The 26,199-nt window shown below is 38.9% G+C and overlaps 1 protein-coding gene across 1 annotated transcript in view; it reads right to left on the bottom strand.

Annotated features, from left to right (window-relative positions):
* Window positions 1-1,079: 1,079 nt before the first annotated feature.
* Window positions 1,080-26,199, bottom strand: part of Aff2 (ALF transcription elongation factor 2) — a 347,505-nt gene continuing 322,385 nt past the window's right edge. The window contains exons 15-22 of the mRNA XM_077106520.1: window positions 23,487-23,782; window positions 22,834-22,897; window positions 19,306-19,442; window positions 15,131-15,202; window positions 14,719-14,812; window positions 12,417-12,469; window positions 5,512-5,702; window positions 1,080-1,201 (exon numbers count right to left, since the gene is read on the bottom strand). Of these exons, the coding sequence (XP_076962635.1) occupies window positions 1,080-1,201; window positions 5,512-5,702; window positions 12,417-12,469; window positions 14,719-14,812; window positions 15,131-15,202; window positions 19,306-19,442; window positions 22,834-22,897; window positions 23,487-23,782 (1,029 nt within the window). The remainder of the gene's footprint in view (window positions 1,202-5,511; window positions 5,703-12,416; window positions 12,470-14,718; window positions 14,813-15,130; window positions 15,203-19,305; window positions 19,443-22,833; window positions 22,898-23,486; window positions 23,783-26,199) is intronic.

The raw sequence follows: 26,199 nt of genomic DNA, 5'->3' as shown, positions 1-26,199 counted from the left end.
GAAAATGTGGATAATAACTGGAGAAGTACAGATTCTAAAACCATAGGAAGAAAATTGTATATTATTCCTTCTAGCTAGTGAGAATTTGTTTCCATATATAGAGCAAAATACAATTTAAAAATCCTGCCAGTTATGGATCTGCCTACCAACTGCAAACGAGGTGTGAATTCCTTATTGGATATTTCCCAGACCTCTCTTATCTCTCAACTTTAAGACTGAAGTGAGCATTATGGCTACTAAAGTGTGCATCCATCAAAATGGTCCTTAAAAGGAGAATCTATGCACAAAGAGATCTCAGGTGAGGATTTAAGCTTCAAATCATGGAGTTCAAAAATATTTATGCCAGCTGATGCCTTAAAGTTGTCAAAATAAATGTCATCCCTCCTCATCACTAAAATCTAAACAATATAGGGAATAAGGAATGGGATGTGAAAAAAACAGTCATTGGGTTGTGGCATAGCATTGTTTCAAGAATTTCATTGCTATGCTCTTTAATTTTCTTGATTTTTTGAATTTATAATGTTGCTCCAATATCTAACCAGTGGGTTTTGACAAAGAAAATTCTCTCCTAAAGATTGAGTTTGTGAGAACCACAAAAGTTTAACAATGGATTCTGAAGTATATTCTTTTCTGAAATTAAGAGCAGAGTTTGGGGGATAGCTGTTGCTGAGAATCTTTGCATGTCCCTTGTGTCTAAGTTTTCATATACATGTGAGACCACTTGTTTCATTTCTCATGAACCTGTCATCATCACACATGCTTCTCATTTTTTTTTTTTTGCTTTGGGTAATGTGGACTTAAAACAATAATGTAGGTATTATCATTCTATAAATCACAAAAAGATGGTGGGATCTGAGAAATGTGTTTCAAATACTGAAAAAGAATAAAACATATACTACCCTCAAGTTGTAGTGTCCACTTACAATGAATTCAGTTTTTTCACAGGTATCAAAAGAAGCATAAAAACAAACATAACCAAAGAGAACTTTTCCCAAATGAGTGGAGTTCCACCAGTGACCATCGGTGTGCTGGTAGAGGTAGAGTGATGGGTGGTGATGCTAGAGAGAAGAGAGAACCCACTACAACAAATGGGCATCGATGCGCAGCCAACACAGTCCCTGGCGAACGTAGCGGACGAGATTGGTCATGCTGCTGTGCTGGGTCAGAGGCCCCATCAACGTGTCCAGATCACCGAAGAATTCTGTAAATCAGAGTAGTCCTTGGTCAGAACTTTAAATAATATCAATGTTCACCAGGTTGAGAAGCTGTCCTTATGTAACACCAAAATCATATGGACATTGGAAAATGTATTCATTTGTTCAACCACCCAGGCAGTTATTCATTCAACCAAAATTTACAGAGTGCCTCCAAGGGAACCAAAGTTCCATGTGTATATCAAGGACTATTATCTTAATATTTATTAAGCTCCCAAAACTTTATAACACAAATAATGTTAGTGTTGTCACCAGTAATAAAAGACAAAATTAATTTAAATATGTTACTGAATTCACTACATGTCTTCTCAGCATATCCTAAAAATGCATAATAATCCTGTAGAAGTTTGTTATACATACACATATATATCACTACATATATTATATTTATAAACATAAGGTATTTGTCTAGATATTTACATATATCTATACAGTATATAAATGTTTTAAAATATATTTTATTAAATATATATTATGCCATATAAGAGCATCATATTTATATGTTATAAATTTGTATTTAGGAAAGTGTCTTTATATCCCAAAGTAACAGGTCCTTAGATACTTCAGGGTCTATCTGATATTCAGCTGTTTGCCATCTAAAAGCTACTGAGTTAAAAAAAAAAAATAACTTTCATTTTGTCTAAATGAACCAAGTTTACTGATTTTTCATGGCATGATGCAGAGAAAACCAGTGAATCTGGATAGCAACTATAGCTATCAGCATTCTGAGCTAAGTAAATATCTTGGAGTATTCTGATTTATTAAGTCTTATTACAGATTACTTTAGGGATGGAAAATGACCTACAAATATCTATCATATTACAACTTCCTCTGCCCCCAAGGATATGAATTGTAGAATGGCCCTACCATTTTACTGTTCTCTCTGGCTGATTAAGGGAAAGGAGCAGCCCCGAGGTTCTACAACTAACTGGGGTGACTGGGATTTTTAAATGTCTGCCTAGGAGGGTACGTGGAAAAAACTATATGATAGCTAAAAAATAGACAGGGGTCCTCTTTCCACACTCAAATTAACTTCTTTGATGCTTGGTTATAAGAAGGGTCACTGGCCTCCTCTTTGTTAGCTCCTGAAAGAGGAGGCAGCCTCAGCCGTAAGGAAATCATGCCTATGCTGGTTGAGGGTGGCGAGTCTGGGAACAGGATGGGAGTGGAACTGGAGGCTCCCTTAAAGTGCTTGGGATGCTCTCCTTTCTCCTTGGAAAGCAATTTCCACGCATGGATTATATGCGCTTGATTGCTCAGCAGATGGTATTTCACTAAACAATGCATTTATTCTTTATGTTATGTATAACATATGGACTCCTTGTCTAGGTATCAACTTCATTTGATTATGTGATACTTTTTAACCTGTACTATGTAATAAAAAGTAATTTCTGCTGATAAAGAAGTAAATTACTTATGGCATCTAAAATATTTTCTTACATAATAAAATACTAAGAAGAATATCAAACGACCTAGTCACTGCCTCCTGTGAGCCAGGGCATCCCCTGGGTATTCTGTACAAAGCTTCCTATGAAATTGTTAAGTAGATACCCAGATCAACATTTTAATGACTTCTTAAGTGAGCAGTATATGCAGCTGGGGCAGGTAGGGAATGGGGCTTCTAGACCTAAAGCTAGAGGGCAGCATCAACCCTTGGCCTGTTTTGGCACCAGAACCTTCTGCAATAAGCTATCTGGCTGGGCATGCAGAGGGTGGGGGCAGAGCCATCCTAAAGAGAGAACCAACCGCACCTATCTTTACTGCACCATTGGTTGGCAAAAGATTCAAGTGTCTGGTTATCTCCAGTGGGATGTATTGTTCCCATGAAAAGAGAAGCTCCTCGGTTCCCTTGTTTTTGTCAGGACAAGCGAGATGGGGAAAGAATCCCCAAATCTAAGCAGACAGAAATGATAAGTGAAATTCAAGGCAATGAGCAGAAAATTCCAAACTAGACCTTCTCCCCAGCCCACTGAAGAGCCCAATGACAGCATTGGCGGGACACATTCTCTCTCTACTGGTAGAGTGACAGAGTTTTTGATTCAATATTAGGCAGAGATTTTAGCAGCTCCTTGACAGGCTATGCTAATAACAAGATTAACAATGTTTCACCCTAACATCAGCACAGCGACCACGTCACTCCTGGAAAGTTCTACAGTTAATTTAGAAAGAATTACTTTAACAGATTTTGAAAATAGATGCAATTATAAAGGAAATCCATAAATACTGAGCTTCCCTCCAGTTACCAATACAAAATAAGAAAGAGTGAAGAAGAGACAAGCTAGACATCTTAGGATGCCTATGTCTTTGCTTGCAATTCTAGAACCCGTAGATGGGCCTGTTGTCTGGGCCAGTTCTTTCTGGATTTCCAGAACTCTAGATGCAACAAGGGAAGAATTATCCATTGTTGCAATGATTGAATTCAGGATCTTACCAGAGGTTCCTGAGGACCTGTTATTAATCTGGCTTTCTAGATGGACAGTGTAGCCTATTGTTAAGAGTTTGGACTCTATAATAAGATACTTCTAGTTTCAATTCCTATTTCTAATAAACATTGAGAGCTATGATATCATGGATGAGTTTCTTAACTTCACTAAGCCTCAGTTTCTTCATCTATAAAATGGGGTTACATGATACAACAAATAATAAAGCATATAATGCAGTATCTTTGATATGGAAATTGGCAAACACATAGAGATAACTAATGCATGCGCATATTCCCATGAGTTAGTACACATTTATAGATGGAATTAGGATTAAAGTCTCAAATTTTGGAATGTGATTTGATAGCCACAGAGTTTAGCATTATGTATCTATATATTATGTATATAATACATAATGCTATGCACTAAGGAAATATAATAAATATTTGTAGGATTTCTACCTTGCATGCTATATTTTATGCTAAGTGCTTGACATATATTATTCCATTCATCTCTCTCACTTTTTGAGTAGTTTCAGCAGCAGTATTGCTGTTATATGCATTAGAGGGAAGTTAGGGAGCAGATTACAGATTTAAGTAATTTACAAAGGTTTTCTAGGTGATACATGAGCCAGGCAGGCTTCAAAATAGAACTACCAGGCTAAAAAATCTGCATTTTTCCTGTTCCAATGGGGCTGCTACCCACATACTCAGCAATACAGTAGTAATGGGTAGCAAGGAGTAGGGCTGGGAAGACTATGCCTCATTCCACCATCAGGCACTGGGAAGAACCAAACTAGAGACCAGAGTGGCAGCTTTTAGAAGAGAAGAGAAACAGGGTGAAACCCTGGGGCCTGGGTGGAAATGGAAGGAGAGCTGTGGAGTGTGAGGACTCTGGGGCTTAGAAGATTTGGAGACCCAGTACATCCAAACCCATTGGAACTTCTGTGGTCATATATGTGGCTGGCATCTTCAAGCTGATTCCTGGAAAGCCATAAAACTACTTGGGACCTACCGGCATCCAACCTCATACAATGCCACTTGGATTTTGATGGATGATAATGCCTTTCCATTACTAGCCAGAAAATTCTACTATTCTAGAATGTCACCTCCTTGCAGTCTGATTCTGAAAAGCTCACATCTAACATCACCTTGACTGTAGTGGGCAGTCTGTAGTTGCTGGGCCAGAACTGGCCAAGTCAAATGAACTGCCAGGGCAAACGTGTGGTTTTTAATTTTACTTCCCAACTTCATTAGGATGGTGAGGCATTGTTGTGAGTCTAAATGACAGCTTAGGTCACAGAGGGTGGCAGCATAGAGTCACCAATAATCACTGACCCCCTCTCTAGTGAAGCACGGTCTTCACATTTGTTTTGCAGTGAGTCTCACATGTTTCCATGAACATGACCCTAATCCTTCATTCCAGCTGGTATGTGTAAAATACTAGCTGAACTTTGGTCCTCACTTCCAAATGCAAGACACATCATCATGTGTTCAACTAGAATTGATGAATATAATGAAGGTGAATGGCCTTAGTTCAACCTTACTTCTCAAAAAAAAAAAAAAAAAAACAGGATCTTAATTAATTTGCAAATCACTTTTTGCATCTGCCTCTGTTTGTCTGTGTTAATCCTTGTCAGTAAGTGAAATTCCAAAATAGCTATTTGCCAATACATCATAGATCAGATTAGTTTATGCTTTTAAAGGAGAACAAAATTCCGGGCCTTTTTCATTCAGCAAAAATAGGTCACTGTGTCTGTCCTGAGCTAACTTTCTCTTATCTAAGCCCTGGAACTCAGAGACACCAAAAAATAGGAAACCAACTCTAGTCCTTCGAAGCACAGGCCTGTGATCCATGGATGCAGCAGATGAGCATACCTTTGTTTTCTCTTGTCAGTTTGTCAGCCATGTCCCAGTGTTCGTAGCCCCGTAACACATTACTAGTAATGTTGACATGGCTGGCAGCCATGTGGTGAATGCGCTGCGGGATGGTGACAGGGCCGTTGTTACAGTTCCCCATTGCATTGATGGGAGAGACGTTGTTCAGAGACACAGGGGATGGAGTATTCCTGGGAAGCAGAGAGACCTTGTTAGGCTGGTAGGGGAAGACTGACAGAGGAATTGTAGGCCTTCATCACACTGGGATCTCCTCGGAATATTATTTGCCAGAGCAAAGGTTAGTGTGCTGAAGCCCCAGTGGAGCATACCTTGTTCCCACAATCCCACTGGCTCTTCTCAGAATACATCCTATAGGTCTTATCAACACAATAGCTTTTTCCAGAAGTCCCAGTGTAGAGAGTTTATCACCAATGTGTACCTGCCTCATCTAACTAAGGCACCCAGGGATACAGTGCTAGGCCATGCAATGAGCCCCCTCTTCTCATTTTCTAACCTGAAACATTAAAGACCTCCACATTTGTAACCACCACTGAGGGTTCTATAGACAATGCTTTTTTTGTTTTAAAACACTAGAGAGAGCTGGGTGAATCTTTCTGTGGCATTAATTCTCCCCCAAAATGTAGCTCTTACTTTGAATATGTATGACAAGTGTTGCAATGTTTCAAAGAAAGAAACAGCTCAGAGCTACTATGATTTCTCTACCTGCTGCCAGAACAGCTACTGGCAGCTAGAAAACACTTGATGTGCAATATTGGTCTATCATCAAAGTGTTTTGTGGAAACCACAATGACAGTTTGTTCCAAATACAGTTACCACAATAAGCCAAGTGCAGTTCTTAAAAGCCCCCCAAGGAGCAGTATTGGGAAAGCTGGAGAAAAAGTAGGATTCTGAATATCTCCTTAGGATTCTTTAAGATGTGCTACAGACATGGGCTGTTAATTGCTGACGGTTCACCTGCATGCTGGTTTATAAAGAGAAGGCTTCAGAGTCACTACTTCGGGTAGCACCAATTTTTGGACATAGATTTTCATTGTACTTTTTTAACATCAGTAACAAGGAGTTACCTGCTGGCTGCACACAGCATGGAGATAATTTTTCCTCCAGGGCCTGGGCTTAGGGTTGGCCTGCTGCAGGCTTGCCCAGTGATAGTCCTTGATGTGTGGGTGGCTTCCTGTGCACAGGAACAAAGACTGTGGGTCCCTTGACCTCCTATCCCTCTGAACCATACTTGAAACAACTTCCTAGGAAAATGCACCATTTTATGAGAACAGGACATTCAGGGGAGTAAAAGTAACAGGGAGTAAAAGGCAGGGTGATGCAATCTTATTGTCACAGCTACTCAGGGGGTATAAGCTAGAGTATCACTTGAGGCTAGGAATTTGAGGCCAACCTGGGTAACAAAGTGAGATCCTGTCTCTAAATGAATGAATAAATGAATGAACAGATCAATAAAAGACATGGAGAAAGCTTGTTTGGGATTCTTGGAGTCTGCCTGTGTGACCTTCTGCACCCCAGCACATCACCAAGGAACCCTGTCTCATCCCCCACTCACTTACCAGCTACTGATCTTGGCAAGTCTGGATTTCCAGGGTAGCTGTGTTTCTCAGAGTCCACACCTGCTCCTAAAGTGGATGCACACCCTGATGGGCAGCACACACTTCTGATTTGGGGAACAGCAATCACAAGCAAGATGCTGAAGTGCTACTAACTAGCTGTGGGAGCAGCGGGAGCAATTACAGCTGAAATGCTCTTCTTGAGACCTACACAGACTGTGCCCACGGCCACATGAGACATTTGAACCATTTTTGCCAAACAGAGCATATCTTCTGGTATATTCTGGTGTGAGGGAGAAAGTGGATTCTCATATCTGGTCTGTACTTGTCTGCTTTAAGAGCGTGTGAGGATTTTTCTGCTATGTTTACGGTTTCTGAGATGTTTTCTTACTTGATAGAATTACTTGTTCTCAGGACAAGAATGGGATGAGGACCTTGGCACAGAAGGATTAGCTAAAGACAAAAAAAGCAGTGAATGCTGGATTTCTTGGCTGTCCTAGTGTGAATGCTATTTTCTAGTCTTTTTCTCAGTGGTGGTTATTAAGTCTTAAATGTCAATTTATGGCAAGAAAGGAATATATTCTCATTTGTAATCTCTAGAGAAAATGACAAAGCTGACAGATACCAAAAATGTTGAAAAAGGAACAGTGTGGTACTAAAATCCCAAGGACTTGGGTTCTAGTCCCAACTCTGCCACACAATCGCCATGTGCTCCTAAGTATGTTCTTTCCCCTTGTTGGGTCCTACTTTCCTAGACTGAAATAAAAGAGTTGATTCAGTGATTTTCAGCCACATCCAGAAGACACAAGAGAAACTGAATCATGACTCTGTAACTCATATATCTTAAAAAACTCTCTCACTCATATTTGAAAACTAAAAATGCAGATTTCATGGAAGCAGAATAGACTCATGGTCACTGGGTCGGGGAGAGAGGGAGGTACCATAATAGGAACCAAGATCCAGTTACATAAGAGGAATAAATTCTGGTGTTCTACAGCACAGGAGGTGACCATAGTTTGTAACAACTTATTATATCTTTTATAAAGACCTAGAAGTGAGGAGTTCACAGATTCATAGCAGAAAGAAGTAATAAATTTTAAGGAGTTGAAAATGTGGACTATAATGATTTGATCATTACACATTGTATGCATACCTGTATCAAATTATACTTCATAAGTACATACAATTATTATATGTCAATTTTAAAGAGCCCATTGCCATTTATTACACTGAACTGGTATTAAAGGGCTTTCTTTCCGTTTCAGTTCCTACTTTTGTTCTCTGAAATACTCAAGAATAGAGGCAAGAAGAGTGAGGGTAGGAATCTATGTTCGGTTATTCCTAGTCTCATACTACACACTGTGATCAAATGCTCTAACAAGCATGTTTGCATACCATATTGTACTAAAAAAATGGACAAGTTCAAATGTGCTTATCTCTTGGCCATAATCACAGTTTATTAGGATACATTTCTAAGCAGACCTTGTTCACCTTGGCGAGCTTGCCAGATCCAATAGGACCTTTATAGTGCTTAGAGGTCTCTTCAGGAGCTTTTGCTGTGTGTCTATTCACAGATCTATCCTTTTCTCACACTTTGAAGGCACATGCTTCCCACCAAGTCCACCTTACCATCCTGCTCCAACTCACCATGCTTTTTCCTCTCTAGCCACTCAAGGCTCCTCACTCTTCTTTGAACCCATCTGCTACACTCCACTTCTTTCTGCTTAGAATGTACTTTCCCAGATGTCTGCATGGCTTGGTCTACCATCATACTTCTCTAATGGACCTGTTCAAGACTGTATCACTGCTCCTTTGTCGCATCTCCAGTAGCCCTTTCTGTCCTCTTTCCTTCTTTCAGTTTTCTCCACATTTACCATCATCTAGCATATCACATTTTTAATTGTGGTTTTCCTTCAACATGACTTATGTGGGGGCAGGAATTTTTGTCATTTTTGTCCTGTGCTATACCCAATATCTTGAATACTGGTTGGTACATAATAAATATGCAGTGAACACCAATTGAATAAATGAATGAGTTGCCTCTATTTCTTATTTCATGTCCACTACATATAAAGTGCTCTGGAGGGTAGAAGAACAAAGATGGTGTGTTTATTTGTAAAAGGCCTGGCAGAGTGTTTCAGACATAGTGGGCATTCAATATATATTTGATGGATGAAGGAATAAATGACCCCTTATTTGAAAAGGCAAAATATTTTAATAGAGGAGGAGAACACATTATTTTCTGGCAATCTAGAGTAAGTGCCAAAAGGGAAGTACAGAATAAGACCTATAGGGGTTCTAGGGGCAGGATTGCTTATGCTTCCCAATTTAAGGTGATAATGTCAACAATAACTGGCAGCAGCTACAGTAATCATCCATTGACCAGCTACTGCATTGTTCTTAGAGCTTCATCAATGTTATCTCTAGGCCTCCAACAACTACAGGAAAGTTTCTGCTGCTACTGTCTCCCAGATGACAGTATGGCATCAGAGAAGTTCTCTCTGCTCCTTCTTAAGGGCCATACAGGAAATTATCCAAAGAGCCAGAATTTGACATCAAGTCTCTTTTCCTCCAAATGCCCTTCTGCATCTCATTTGACATGTAATGGTCTCTATACTTACCTTTATTCCCACATTGGTTTATTTCCAGTACTCTCCCAGGGTCCATGGGTATGTCATCTATGTTCACACAGGCCATACCTCCATAAGACTGGGGAGAAGTTTTGTTTGATCTGATGGTCCCTCCAATGATGACCAGATTCCTTGCATTCCCTGGACTGGCCAATATCCCAAACGAGTGGAAACATCCCTTCTACTGAAAGAGCTCTTCTGAAGGTCTCAAATGGACTCCTTCTTTCAAAATTCAATTGCTTTCCTAGCCCTCTTTCTTTTTATTATCTGTCAAATTTGAAATAGTTGCCCCACCCTTTTAAACTTTCCACATCATGGCTTCTACAACTCTATATCATGAGTCTGCAAATTTGGTCTACTTCCTCTTTCAGTGTGGCCTGTAAATTATGAATACTTTGAAAAGATTAAATAAATTAATGAGTTGTCAATTAATTTTTGAATTGAAATTACGTGAAATGTTAGTTTTTCTTTTAAAAATCCATCCTATTCATTAGTTGACTAATATTTAAAAAATGCACTTGTAATATTTGAATTTCATCAGTAAAAATGTGGATATTTTTTTCTCTCACAAATTATTCTAGATAATATTCTTGGTTTTGATTATGGTCCTGAAAAGCCCCAAATATGTAGTATCTGGCTTTTATAGAGAAAAATTGCTAGACCCCTGCCCTATAACAAGCAGAATTTTCTTCTCTTTTCAACTGCTTTTCTTTAATTTCTTCCTAGCCACCATGAAAGCTAGTTCCTAAGGGTCTATTCTCAACCCTCCATTCATTCATCTCTCCATATGTTTTCCTGTGGAGCCCTGATCCATGACTAAGTTGGCCATGGCCACCTCTGGGCAATTGACTTCCCAATAACTAGCAGCCATAAAGAGTTTGAAATCAGGGGGTTCTTCCACAGAAAGGTGATATGAGGGGCCCTCAATGGGATCCAGTATCCTCATTCACTGGGAAAACAGGCAATAATCTTGCCTGTTGGTAAGAAGCCTTATCTGGTCAAGTAGGGAAGACTAAACTCTTTCTCCTAGCCTTCCAAAGCACTGCATTTATACCTGTCACCTCCCTTTGCTGGACTGTGTTCTTCTGTGGTGCAGGGACCACATGCCATTCGTCTCTGTTTCCCCAGACCATCGTGATATAGGGCCTGGTGTAGAGTAGATGTGCCTGAAATGTTTGCTGAATGAACGGGAAATAACCCCAGGGTGACTATTTGGAGTTGCCTCATTCAAAAGCTTTCCAGCCTACCAAAGGGAGTGTGCTTTCTTCAGACAGAAGCTGCTTAAAAATCATTTCAGTGGGCTTTTAATGTGACTCCACAAGCTTAGAATGTGTTTGAGTTCTTTCGTTTCAGAATTAAAAAAAAAAAAATCCCAGTGATCCTTTAATAGCTGCTTACCTGACCTTGCCTTTGCTTCATTCTGTGCTCAGAGAAAATAGCTTTCTCTTGGCCTTTCAATGGTTATTTTTATTTTCTGAACTTCTAGAGAGAAGAGTTCTCTCTCTTTTGTCCGTCAATATAAGAGTAAGACCTCATTCAACAATTTAAACGGTGCTTCCTTTCAATACAGTAATTGAGTTAATGTGTAGTTTTTAATGGATCTGTTCCCTTGCTCTGAATGTTTTTATGATCTCAAAGTAGAGTTCATTGTCCGACTGCTTTTGGAGTATGCTTTGTAGATATTTATAAAGACTATTTTACTTTTGAAGAAAGTGTTTTGATCAGAGATGCAAGAATTTTGAAATGATGAAAAATATAGAAAGCAGTTTGGAGTTATAAAGCAGGCTCTTTGCAAACCCACGTTGTCCACAGTCATCTAGTTTCCCTTCCCCCTACTGGTGGGAAGCGGGCTTGGAGTGGGGAGGGGGGATTTGGAACCAGAGGAGACATGAATGCTCAGGAAAAGTTAGCAAAGGCATGAGGCCAGTTTGTGGTAGAGACACAACTGAGATCAAAATCATCTTCCAGAAGAAATATCTCTCTTCAGTGGGTCTCAGAGGCCATCGGGTCCAGACCCTTCATTTTAGGAAAAGAGAAACAAACCTAGAAACCAAGAGGCCCACTTAGCTCACCCTATGTGCCCCGAGCACCCTCAGGTCCAGATTTCCCACTCCAGTGCTGTGTAGACTGGGTGAGGCCCCCAGCAGACAGAACTCTAAATAAGGCAGCAGGCCTGAGTGAGTTCAATGAGCTTTAGATCAGCATTAGAGTAGATGCTTTTTATTTTAGGTCAGGTATTTTAGTATTCATATAAAAATCATCATGAAGGTTCAGATAATTGGCTGACTAAGTGCCTTCACATTTTCAGCTCTATTATGCCTTTGGTTTTATTAAATAGCACTTACCATATATCAATGAATATTTCATTGGTCTTTCATTACTGAACGAATCATTGACAAATCACTGCAATGGAGTTAACTTTACCTTGTCCCCTTAAAATGGCATGGTGCTTGCTATCTCATTAACAGATATTGTTATAGCCATAGTTTGACTTAAAGATCAAATAGTGGAAGAATGTGGAACCATATCCATTTCAACTTTTCTGACTTGCCATCAACTGGGACCTGGCTAGAATTCTGTGTGTACAAAAATGACTATAATCCTGAAATTGACCTTCAATTTTGAATTGTCAACGCAAAATGTTTGGGGTCCTTTTCAATCACTTATTTGCATGAAAAAGCAATTTTTATAAAATACTTACTTTCCATTGCCTACCCATGGAGATGGTATCTGAGTGACTTTTGAAGCATTTTGCTAAAAGAGAGAGAGAAAGGGAAATAAGGACATCTATTTTGTGTTTTATTAATTCAGAAACAGATGGAAGTGTGATTTAGAGTACATTAATATTGATTGCAGCATTTCGGGATGCAGAGCTGGGATGTATGTGCACGTCAGCACACCACGACGCTCACTCGATGAAAATAGCTGGTTAGGATAATTAGTGGGCTCCAATCAGGACCATGAAAGTCACTTGATGAAAGATCGTATATACTAAAAGGCCCAGTGAAATCAGACTCGGTTCTCCAAGAAGTGGTTTAATTATCCTCATCTGAAATTTATTCTGCAAAACAAGCTCTTCAGAGCACAAGTAAGCTTTTCACCTTTAGCTCCAGTTGCAAACTTTTTCCCTGGGATACAGGCTGGGCTGTAATTTGTGATATCTTATGAATGTGCCAGAACCAGGCAATGTTTTCTGTTTGTTTGTATTGAGAATCACCTTGATTTGCTATCTTTACATGCAAATTTTCATGAGGGATGGGTTTCCCTGTCAGGAAATGCAACTGCTCCAGTGCTGTGCCGCAATGGAAAGTGGAATGCTAAACATTCTTTTGTTCCTCTGATAAAACTGGACTAGTTTAAAGAATTGGCTTCCTGTACTTTTGTAGCCACACCTTTGCAGATCAGAGGGAAACCTGGCAGGATCACTGTGACATGACAGGGATCAGGCTCATTATAATGACCTCACCACACTGGAGCCCAAGCAGCACAGATGGGCAGACACCTGTGGCATTGACCCGGAGTCTGACCTGCTCTCCACAGACACAGCTCAGCTGAGGTTCTTCCAGTACCTCTCAAACTTTAGCCCAGCCTCTTTTACAAAAGGGGTATTAGGAAAAAAGTCAGCATTTTCAGGAGTCCAGTAAGAATGCCATGGTGCTCTGCAGCCATTCTACAGACTCCAGTTTTAACCTTCAAGAAGCTCAATACACTCCCAGATGAATGAGTTACTTAGTATCTCTCTAGTATTTTGCAATGCTCTGAGAGCTACACGGACAGCGTACAGAGGACAGATACTAGAGCAGCAGCTCTCAAAGTGTGATTACAAGACCAGCAGAAGAAGCAACACTGGGGAACTTTTTAAATCCATACATTCTCAAGCCATGCCCTAGAAGTGCAGAATCACATACTCTGGGGGTAAAACCCAGTGCTGTGGTTTCACAGGTCTTGTAGGGGACTGCTGATGCTCATGGATGTGCAAAAATCACGTTCTACATAACAGGTTGAGAGGGGAGACATTTGAATGGATGGGAGCTAATGTATATGAGCCCCTCTCACTCACATGAGCATCAGCTTTATGGCTTTGTGTCCCTACCTCATAATAGCTGGGATCTCGCTCTTTTTCCCAACTGAGTCATGCTGTCCTCATGTGACTATATACTACTACTCACTGAGTATTTGATGTAGGGGCATGGTTGGATTTATTCCCAACAACTGCTTTGATGCAACTGAGCCAAACAGTCTCATGCAATTGGGGAAAGAATAAAAAGGTAATTTCTTTTGAGACCTTGCAAATAAAAGGGAGCCTTGAGCCTCCCCAACTCTAAATCATGGCCAGTGTTGGAGTGTGAAGTGGCCAAGATTAGCACCAGGCTACTTCTTGCTATTCATATCTGGGCTCATTTCCAGATTTTGGCATTACATTGTGTGGTTGCCCATCTTTTTATTTTTTGCTTGCAAATTCAAAATTCTGGCTCCCTATATGATGGCTTTATTTTTCTGTCTGTTGCGTTAACCAAGGCAATGGATTATCTTAAATTACAACCACTGCACTCTAAGGTTCCCATGGCTAAAGGATTTTCAGGGGTAAAGGTATCCACCCACAGCCAGGTTGGCCACAGTGACTTCTCTCATTTCTCTCCTGTGCTCACTTCCTGTTTAATAAGAAATGAGTCAGACCTATAGCTACAAGTTGTGCCTACCTTGTTGGTGCAGAGAGGACAACATCTCCCTAATTACAACCAGTCTATTTGGTCAGTCCAGAAAATGATCAGGGGATTGCACTATTGTACCTTCTCACCCTGGAATAAAATCAGATGTGAGCTCACTGATGACACTAAAGGAAGCATGGGAGTGGGAGGGCCATGGCCAGCAGGGAGGAGAGAGGTTAAGCCTTGGGCAGCAATAACCTTGACTTTGTCATTTGACATTTAATAACATGCCTGCCACTTTTCATTAGGCATTTTATCATCCTATACCTATAAATTATACAAAATAAGGATTACCTTAAAATATTCCATCAGTGATCTGGAGTACTTCATAGCATGGTCCTTCTTCAGTTTAAACATCCTCAAATAGAGAAGTGATAAACATCGGTAGCTGTGGTGATGAGGAAAAGATTATGTTAATGCCTAAAGAAACCTAGAAAGTATAAAGCAATAATGATTCATATTTTACAGTTACTCGCCTATTGTTAGATTGAAAAGAAGAGGGAAGCATTAAAACCCCATTTTGATAAGTGTATAAATTAGGAGAGTAACTATTCAGTCAGTGACTGAAAAAATCCATTAGTTATCCTTTAATAGTTCAATGGAAAATAAGAATAATAATACAGGGTAAGCAGCTTAAGTCGATCTGAAGTTTTCACATCCTCCTGTGGCATTTCAGCTATTTCCTTGTGGCCTCTATGGGACTCACCATAATACTGCTAGCTTTTTGTCACCATCTGAAGCCAAGGGGCTTGCAAAGTTCTTCAGCCTCATTGCATACCTTTGAAGAGAAAGGAAAAACTTAGGTGGAATTTGGATTCCCCTTCAGAAATTCCCAAAGCAGGTGGCATTCTGATCACCTGAATAAGTTAGCCTCACATTTGCTAGGGGCAGGAGGACTGACTAGTACTTTCCTTAAAACATATATAAAATGATCGTGAAAACAGCATAAGAGGATTGATGTGACATCTGTAATTGAGCTCTGAAGAAGTTAACTAAATCATGAGCCATGGTCTAGAACAATGCTGTGCAATGACTGTGTTTGTGTATGTGTCTAAGTACTGGCAAAATACTGTTTCTAGGAACATTCTAGCTAAACCACATTTTTGGTTTTCAATGAAAGGTGGATAAAAATGTCAGTCGCAGTTCAATTTATGACACATGATGTAAATAATAAACAACTATGTCTGACATGGTCATGGGGAGACTTCAATCACACAGTTAAAAGGTCTTTTCTAATGGCTCAGGTTTTAAACATATTCTTATAGAAAGTGGTTGAGGTTTTTTTTTTTTTTTTTGGAAGGTCAATTTCACAGCATCTTAAGGTCTAAGTGCCTTTAATTTATGGTGCTTGTATATTTTGTCGTTCCATTCTCTTTAATTGTTACTGTTCCACTCTGGGGTGATAAAGGGTTGAGTAGTTCCCATTTTTTTTCCTTCTAGCCAAGCACATTCCATTCTAGATATTTAGACTCTTGAAAATCAATTCAGTGCATAAAATCATTGTCTGAGCTTTAATGCAATTTCATAGGTACTTGTGCTAGAATAAGTAATGGAGTTCAGTGTACATAAGGAAGTTTAGAGTCCATGCACAAGCAGCCTGGACTAGTTCTCATTTTTGAGAAAGCAACAGAAGCCCTCTCTTCCACCAGACTCCCTAGAACACTAGGACCCCACTCTTATCCCTCAAGACTTTGGGCTTTCTCAACATTCTATTCAACCTGCTTTCCTAGATACCATTCCCGTTCTGATGAGTGAACATTTTCCAACAAAGGGACTTGCACACTGGATGTGGGTCCCTTCTGCTATGGTGATATTAAGCAAATGGGGCTTTATTATGTAATAAATCTAACTTTCTTTGACAACTGGATAACCAAAATGTCAAGTATTGTGATGTCCCCACCTTGTTTTCACAAATACATTTCTATTGCAGATTCCCAGGGCTCAGAGCAACTATAATTATTTGAATGAAGAAAATAGGGCTCTTTCTTTGTAGCCAGCATACTGCCGGGTAGAGAGCAATAAAAATCTCTTCAACATAATATTGCACTACTAAAAACTATGTTCATATTACAATCCCCCTCTAATTGCAACCACATTTGAAGTGACTTGATAGTGGAGTTTCAATTGCTTAAATGGACTGGAAGACCTAGCAATTTTAACTCATTTTATTCCCAACTGAAATTTCTCTCATTAAAAAAAATCACACACACTACAATTTATAGAAAATATAAAACATAAAAATATAGAGAAGACATATAAATGAGTGCATTCTAAACTGGTCAAATCTGTAAAAAAAATCCTGGTGAAATCTGAATTTTGTCCTGAACTGTGGCAATGCCAATGCCCTGGTGTGATACTGTACCATAGTTATGTAAACTACTACTATTAGGGGGAGGGCTGGGTGAATGGTACATAGGACCTCTATTAGTTCCTACAACTTCACATGAGTCTACAATTACATCAAAATAAAGTTTAAAAATATTGACTTTAAAGTGAATGCCAATAAATTCTCCATTGACTTTCACTAGGTTCCCTTGAAATACACTTTCATGGGGAATAAAATATCATATAACGAAAAATAAGTCATACTTAGAAAAAAACATTTTTTAAATAATTAAGGGAAAATAAATGTTTCCTAATGGAAATAAACATTAATTAATGATTCGTATCACACTTTCACCACAAAATAAAATTGAGTATTTTGCTTTTGTGTTTTTAAGATTGTATTTTCCTAAAAAATTTAATAAGAAAGAAAAATATATACAAAGGAAAAACACCTATAATCTCACCCCTTATTAGAGCCATGATCTCATTTCCCTTCCAGTTTGATCCAGATGTATATACATGCTTTTCATGGTCATAACTGTAGTGTGTACATAAATCTGCAGCTTACGTTTGCTTTTTTATTTGCAGTGTTGGCAACCAAATCCAGGGCCTCCCACATGCTAGGCAAGTGCTCTACCACTGAGCTATACCCCCAGACTTGATTTTATTTTAACATTATTTTATTAACATTTTCATTTGGCTGAATGTGGCCATCATTATTGCATTTCAATGGCTGCAAACTACTTTGAGCATTCTGTCGTGTAATTAATTACTTTTATATTATTGATATTTGGTTTGCTTCTAAAACAATCAGTTTTTAAGTTATTTTAAGTTTTTAATAATGTCAAACTGAACACCATAAAAATAACTTGTTCTATTCTCGTGGCTTTTGTCTTCAATATAGGAAATTCAAATATCCAGAAGTGATTTACTGGATCAAAAGACATAAAAGCTTGTTTGTGTGGCTTTCTGATGCAATGCTAAATTGCCCTCAATTTCTAGTGATCAATTTCTACTCCCATCAGCAATGTGTAGGAGAGTCCTAGTTCACCATAATTTTTCTTTTCTCTTCTAATGGTAGATATTAACAGTGTTACATTTTCTTGTTAATTTAACATATGCCTGTTTTAATTTTCATTTTTGAATGGCCACAGAGCATGAATTGTCTCCATGTTTGCTCACTAATGTTTGCTCTCAATTTTGAATCACTGTAATTTTTGACAAAATGTTTACCCTGTACAACTTTGAAAATTGCAGGGAACCGTGACTAGACAGACACAAAAAAAATCAATTTCCCTTGAAAACAACAAAATGGCAGTAGTAGCAGCTTCCACGGTGTACAAACTAAGTTGAAGAGAATTACTTTACACTCTGCTGTGGTGCCTACATCTAAGAGCAGCTCAATGAGAAAGATGGCTACCTGACCAGGCGAGAAAGTGTGCAGTTTTCCTTGGAATCTACTTACTTATGTGGCTCTAACTAAATGTCTAATTCTATGGGACAGTGTTGATTTTGATAATAGTTTTCTTTTTTTTTTTGGTCTTTTGGAATACTTCCTTGGGAGAATATGAATGGTAAATCTGTCCAATGTTTATCTGAAGGCTTATGTATGAATATCATTAGATTTGTAATAGTTTATGCAGATACAAGCATGAGAGTAAAGATTAAGCCAGGCATTATTTTGTAATTGAGCCAGAGGGGATTAGGACATAAGGGCCTATGGGTAAAGAACTGCTCACCCAACCAGAAGTGATTATTTGGTTCATCTAGTGAATGATGATGCTTATCCACAATTCAGGAATGAAATAAATTATTTTACTAATATTTGTAAATCACTGTAAAACACAAAAACACAAGTGAATCTTTCTTCTTCTCCAACTCCATCTTTCTCTTCTAGGAATTCTTCAATTTCCCATAAATTCTATTACACTAAGACCAACAGGTCAGAAATTTTATTTAAAACATAAATGAAACTAATAATGTGTGCAGGGAATAATACCTTCTTCTGTTCTCCTCTTCCAATCTTTACCCCACATCCCCTACTACCACCTTGTCTGTTTTTTCTTATTTTAGATCTACAGAAAATCTGCTCCATAATGCAGCCTTAAAGGCTGACTTGGAGTTTGAACAATACCCACTCCCCTTTTAATAACTAAGATAGAAATTCTTAGAAAATATTGCTTGTAATAGAAATCCCGGGAGCACCACTTTGTTTTGAATTATAAAACTGTGCCTTTGAAAAGACAAGTTGATGATGCCAAATGGCAAATTGATTATCCTTTACTTCCACCCGCTATGTTTCCATTTTAATTTTATGAATATTGCAAATTATAAGACTCACATTATAACCTCAGAAGGGATAATTTATAAAACCAGTGTCCATCAATTATAAATTTTCCATGGTATTAATAAAATGGCCAGAACTAATTATGATGACTTCTAAGAAGAAGATGACTTAGACACATTAGTATAATATGGAAATGATACTTAAAAAATAGAAACTTCTAATTCTGGCTAAAATAAGCTTAGGGAGATGACTGCAGAAAGGTCATTTACCTGAGGAGCTCCACAGTCTCAGAGTACATGGTGTATGGGGACTTTGCTTCCAGAGGGTCGCGTTCCATGGCATTGCCACATTCGGTGAAGGAGAGGGCAGCATCAGCATAATTCACGGCTTTTCCAAATTTCTCAAACTGAAACAGGAAGATGACTTGTCAACATGATATACTCTCTTCTGTACTTCATATAAAGGGGTGGTTCACAACAGGGGGTCATTTTGTTCTCTTCCCCCAGGGAACATCTGACAGTGTTTGGAGACACATTTTACGCTGTCACCACTGGGGATAAGGAACACCTAGTAGGCAGAGGCCACAAATGCTGAGAGACATCTTATAATGAATAGGACAGCCCTGTGATGGAGAATTTACCTAGTCCAGAGGCCAACAGTGCCCAGGCTGAGAGACCCTGACATAGAGAGAGGACAATATATGAATTGATATTAATGATGAAGTTGCTGGTTAATGGTTTTATTGTCATGACACTGAGGCTAGCTGAGAAGAGGAATATGCAGTAGAGGTATCATATGTGGTTTATGGTGTTATTGTCATTGCTCTCATGAGGTTTTTTTGCATCCCAGAATCCAAATCCAGGCCTTCTAGTTTCTAATCACTCAATTTACTGAACAGAATAGTAATTGTAGCATCCTTTACACAGTGCTTATCACTAAGCTCTGCATTCTATAAGCCTCATGGACAACAAACACATACAGCTTTTGCTTTAGAACTCCACATCAACCCCATCCCCAGGAAGAGAGTAACAGATTGATGCTACTGTCATGAAAAATGTGGAACTGTACTAAGACTGTTGACAATAATCACATCACTTTCATTGCAAATGATGGGTTGAAATAGTGTGTCCAAAAGCCACAAAATAGAGTACCACTAAATATTTTAGTTTGGTAAAATTTTATTACAAAAGGTTTTAGCCCTGATAATGGTCATGATTAAACTGACTTAGACATACTGATTTCTTTTTTATGTGTAATGAATATTATATATGACACTTTTATAGGAAGTATTTTATAACAGAATCTAACATTTTCAGTTTTTGATAGCTGGATGTAAGAATGCCACTAATACAGTATTTTTTATGTAAAAGAACCAATATAATGCAGATTTAAGTATTTTAATTTTCTTGTATACCTTTTATCAAATTTTTTTTTACAAGACTGAAAGTTCCAATTCTCAAAATGGCACAGTAACGGTCTCTAGAAAAGGAATAAGTACAACTATAAAATGATTAGTTATAGGTCCTACAGAATCTTTTGTAAGTGCCCCTTTTAAATAAATGTTCTCCAGCTTTTATGCACTGAAAGAATTCTGTGGTTTCCTTTCTGTGAGCTATAGTAGAGAAATATTGGTTTCAACCAAATTACCATGATTTTATGAAAACCCGTTATCTGTATCCAAACTCACTCCTTTCTCTCATCTTACAAGATATTTTCTTTAGGTCTTCAGGCTCTGATTGTATCCCCCATTTGGAAATTAATATTTATATCATGGTTTATGAAAGTGGCTTTTCATTCATACTCATAGCTGGTAGGATCCTTGAAGGTCATCTAGCCCCAACCCCTGCTTCTCCAAAAGGAGGAAGAACTGAAGTACAGAATGAAAATCACATAGCTCTAGTTGCAATTAATAGCCAAATCATACCCTCTCCCTGGCTCTTAGTTTCCCCATTTATAACCTGAGAGACTTGAACCACCAGGAATCTTTCAATAGTAGTATAGAGATAAACTGAGCAATGATCTCATTCCTCTAAGTGTGTCTTGATCTATTTTGTCCAATATCACCAACCCCCAAAGAGCTTTTAAAGATATTTTTTCATAGACCACCAGGGACATTTTCATACCAAAAATATGCGGATTATTTCTTTATGTACTGTGGCCCTTTGGAGGGTCACAGCTCATTGTAATATAAGATTTTTGCATCACACCCAAAGAACCAATTTTTGCCCTCATGGAGGTAGTAATTCCCCCATTGAGAATGCGTTCTCTTGATAGTGATTTGGAGAGACACATAAACATGACTTTGGAAGGTAGAGTGAAGTAAATTCTTACTCATATGCATACATCTCTGTTGCTCTGGTTTTTCTCAGGTCTTCAAATGTTTCATCTATGTGGTTTCATACATGTGTTCCAGTCTTTATCAATTCACATAATAGCTTTTCTAAGGAGCATCTATATGCTCCCTTGCCTCAGTTCTAACAGAGAGCAAGATCCAGAGCACTTCTAAAGTACTGTGGAGTTGAGGACATATGGAGAAAACCTTTGGTCTTCCAGCCAGCAGCAAAGCCACCCAGTGCCTTTCAAATCTCTCACCACTCATAGAATGGTCACTGGCACCAAATGCCTGGCACCACCAATGGAGCTGGCCCCCAGCCTGCCTTGTCATTTTGTCTGCAGGAGCTGGTTAAAATTATTTCTAGGGGACAATTCACACTACAGGAAAGTTAGCTGCAGACAATAGCTAAGCAATTTGGACCACAGGAAAAAATGACAGAGAGAAGGAAAGTAGCAGATGCAAGGGCCATGGGCAGTTGATGTTGGCCATGCACTACTTACACATATAACCTGTCATGATCTTCAATCATAGCTTTTCCATCATCCAACACAGCTAAGCCCTGGCTGTACACAGTTTAGTGAAGGAAAGTGCTCGTTTTTCCCTCAAAATGGTGATGAACATCTGATACTTCTGATTGTGTTGGGGTTTATTCATTGGTGAGAAGCCTGACTTCAGGGCCTTCTCTAGGATAGTGGTTCCTAAATGGCTGCATTTGGGAATCCCTTGGGAGTTTTGGTAACCATGCCAGGGTCCCAGTTTTAGCAATTCTAATTTCACTGGTCTGGAATATATCCTGAGCTTCCCAAGTGACTATAACATGTGGCTGAGAGCCACTGTTAGGAGGATCAATTAAGTCAAACAATTCAGCATGTTGAACTCATCACTGTTCTAGGTGGCTGAGACCCTTGAAGGCAGCTGGAAAAAGTATCTTGGGAGATTCAGATGCTAGTATTTCCTTTCTCTGCTCAAGATCACAGCCTAGCTTTGGGAATATTTAATCAAATGCATCAAGGAACTGAGCTTTTTCTATACACCAAGTTTCTCAAGGCTAATTTTTGAAGCCAATTAGCCAGCTCTCAATAACCTCCACCTACCCACACCATTTCTGGCTTAACAGACTCAATGGAACTTCCCATCCTCTCCAGAGTATTTTCAAAAGTCAAAATATTCAGATTTAAAAGATACTAACAATGGTATATGTCACTGTGCTTCTGGTGTTAGGGCAAGGGAGAAAATGGTGGGAGACAAATAATAATAGGAGAATCCAGCTCAAAGAATTTTTGGAATTAGGGTGCTAAGGAATTAACCAGCTCTAATAGTCCTGTCAGAGCAGTAATGCATTGCAAAGTAGGTTTGGGCTGTGCTCCTGAAAGTCTTTACTCATTTTTAAAGTGCCCTCTTCATGTTCCTTCAAAGCATAATAACTCAGTGAGAGTAAAACAATGAGAGGAAAGAAACCTACCAGTGCATCAGCTTTATGCTTCAGCTTCTTAGCCTCTTGCATGTAGTAATCCGCATTGTGAACCCTAAATAAACAAAACATGCTCTTTCACAAACCAATGGTTCATCTGTTCATTAAAAGACTGAATAGTCAAAATGTTTTTTGCTATGAATCCATGCTATATAATGCCCTGAAAAATATAATGCCTTAAAAAGGCAGACCAATGCTGTCATTCATATTATAACCAACCTTGAAATAATACTGTAAATGAAATCTGAAGTGCATAATGGCCCATTAGGATTAATAACCACATCCTCCAACCCTAATCATTATAGTTGTCCAAACATATTCCACAAAACCTAATTATAAATCTATGTGTATTTGAGGACATGGATAAGAAAAGACAAAAAAAAAATCCTAGGAGTAAGCACCTGCCTTTGAAAACAGTAACAAAGCTCCATGATTAAAATGGGCCAAAGATATCTTTCAGAGGGGACAGAGGGGTGTGAGTGTGTGTGCGTGTGTGTAGTAACGATATACTTAGAAGGCTACAGGAGCTGATGCTAAGGTCTTAAGGGGGCATGACACATGCATGGCACTAGAAAAGCCATACTGCCCTCTCCCTTCAATCACCACTCCCAAACTGTGTCCGTGATAATCTGGGGACAACATACGAGTCATCAAAAGTGAGCTTGGGTCTCCGGACATTAGTGCTGCTGCTGGACAGGAGGGGCAGGGCCGCCCATGACGTCATCTCCAGGTGACTGCTATCCATGAGGCCAGTAGTGATAGTAGAGGTGATGGTGGAAATAGTAGTGGTGGTGGTTGTGGTGGTAGCCGTGGCAGTGGTGGTGGCAGTAGCTGTGACAGTGGCAGTGACAATGGCAGTAGCAGTGACAGTGGCAGTGGCAATAGCAGTGTTGGTGACAGTAACGGTGGCAGAGGCGGCCTTTTTTGGAGTGTCTCCCTCCTGGGAAAATGGAGGACAAATAGCTTCATTAAGCCCAGGCTTTTAGAACATCTTCGTAAATGCTATGAATGTCAAGCACAGTAAGAAATAAGCCAAGAAAAAAGAAAACAATACACACAGCTTGAGGATAAATAGGTGACCCTGGTATATTTTGTGAGTGCTGTGAATCACCAGCTTTTTTTTTTTCTATGATGACACCAAATACCAAGCAGGATAGGCACTGAGATTATATAGTCCCATAGTCCCATTAGGACACACAAGGCAAATATGTAAACCCAGTGGGAAATGTGAGGTAGGAGGAGAAGGAAGAAAAAAAGAGAAGAGAGGGAAAAAGGGGAGAGGAGGGACGGACAGGGGGAGAAAGACTAGAATCCTTGAGCCTAATGTGGATATTTTTTATAATACAATAAGCCCAGAAACTCTCTCTAGGATAAATAAAGTTCTCAAGTTACTCTGCAAAATACCAGACATGGTCCATCAAAATACCCAAACACCAGGTATTATATTGCATTAATCAATTCTCTGGTTGACTTATGACTGAAGAATGAGAGTTTCCCATGCTTCATGGAAGTTCATGGGAGGTTCCCAATTGGTGTCTTGCTAGGTGAATGTCATGTGAGTGTGCCTCATTTTGAAGACTTAGGATGGTGAAAACTCATTTTTACAAGGTCAAAAATGGATAAGAAACTTATTTATTTGGTGGGTTGGTACTGGAAATTGAACTGAGCCACATTCCTAGCCCTATTTTGTATTTTATTTAGAGACAGGGTCTCACTGAATTGCTTAGCACCTTGCTTTCACTGAGGCTGGCTTTGAACTCCCTATTCTCCAGCCTCAGCCTCCAGAGCTGCTGGGATTACAGGTATGCACGACTAAGCCCAGACTGTCTGAGCCATTTTTAAGTGTAAAGTTCAGTAGTGTTAAGTCTATCTATATGTCTGTACAACCACTCTTCAGAACTCTTTTTTCTCAACTTGCAGAATTGAAACTCTGAACGCATTAAACATCATCTCCCCATTTCTTCCTCACTGAGCCCTTGGCAGCCAACATTATACTTTCAATCTCTGAGAATAAGACTACTCTAAGGACCTCACTGAAGTGGAATCCTATAGTATATTTTTATTGGTACATCTTAATTTTCCAGAATGGTGGGTTTCATTGTGGCATATTCATGCATACATAAAAAGAGAAATTGATCCATTTTACTCCTGAATACTTCTCCTACCCTACCATCCTCCCTCCCCTTGATCCCCTCACTCTACCCTAAGGATCTCCTTTTATTTTCATGCTATCCTTTTTCCCTCTAGTTTTCACATATAAAAGAAAACATACCATACTTGTCTTTCTGAGTCAGACTTAATTCATTTAACATCATGGTCTGCATTCCATCCATTTTCTTGCAAATGCCATAATTTTGTTCATCTTTATGCTTGAATGAAACTGCATTGTGTATCTATACCACATTTACTTTAACAATTCATTGTTGATAGACATCCAGGCTGGTTCTACAACTTGGTTATTATAATTGTGCTCTGATAAACAGAATCCTATAGTATTTGTCCTTTGATACCTGACTTATTTCAATAAGCATAATGACTAGAAGGTTCACCCATGTTGTAGCATGTGACAGGTTCTCCTTCTTTTTAAGGCTAGATTACATGGCTTCCCTTGTGGGGATAGATCCCATTTTGCTTATTCACATTCCTTCATTTCTAAACCTACTCATCTATTAATGGTCAGCTCAACAAATGTCTCCTCCATGAGGAAAACTGTTGTTTGCCTACAACCAGTAGTGCTTTATCCTCTTCTACCATTCACAGGCCTGTCTATCCCTTTTCTAAGATTCCAATTAACTAGTCACTTTATACTCTAGTCCTTGAGTATAAGTCTTATTGGTCACCTCAGATTGGGAGCCATCACTGATTCATGACAATGTCCCAACATTACAGAGTCAGCATTGCTAAATGTGTACGCAAATATGGAAAATGGCAACTTTATACTATTGAGATTTTTTTATATAGGTAATGAAGTTTATCTAGACATATATGTCATCTCAGTCACCTTGGAAGATGGAGGACTATAAATTGGGGTCCTTGAAGCTCAGAGACTTCATGGACACTCATGAAATGTTAAATATGGATTTTTGGTTCAGGGAACAAAATGTTGTTACAAGACATTCATTTGATTTTCACTGATTTGCTCTATATATTATGCCCAGAGACTAGACACATATGGATGTGACATCTACATATATATAAATGTAGGTGAATATGTTGCTTATTAATATTCACTAACAGCACTGTTGCTAGTGATTTCCACAGCTCATGTAGCTATACCCAAGATAAATGAAAAGACATTGTGTGTGGGTGTGAAAATGAAACAACTTTTCAATTACCTATGCTAATCAAACAGCAGCA

Source organism: Callospermophilus lateralis, chromosome X (genome assembly GCF_048772815.1).
Source record: "Callospermophilus lateralis isolate mCalLat2 chromosome X, mCalLat2.hap1, whole genome shotgun sequence".
In the NCBI taxonomy this organism is placed as follows: Eukaryota; Metazoa; Chordata; class Mammalia; order Rodentia; family Sciuridae; genus Callospermophilus; species Callospermophilus lateralis.
Note: the sequence above shows the minus strand (reverse complement) of the source record. Positions and strands in the feature narration are given on the sequence as shown.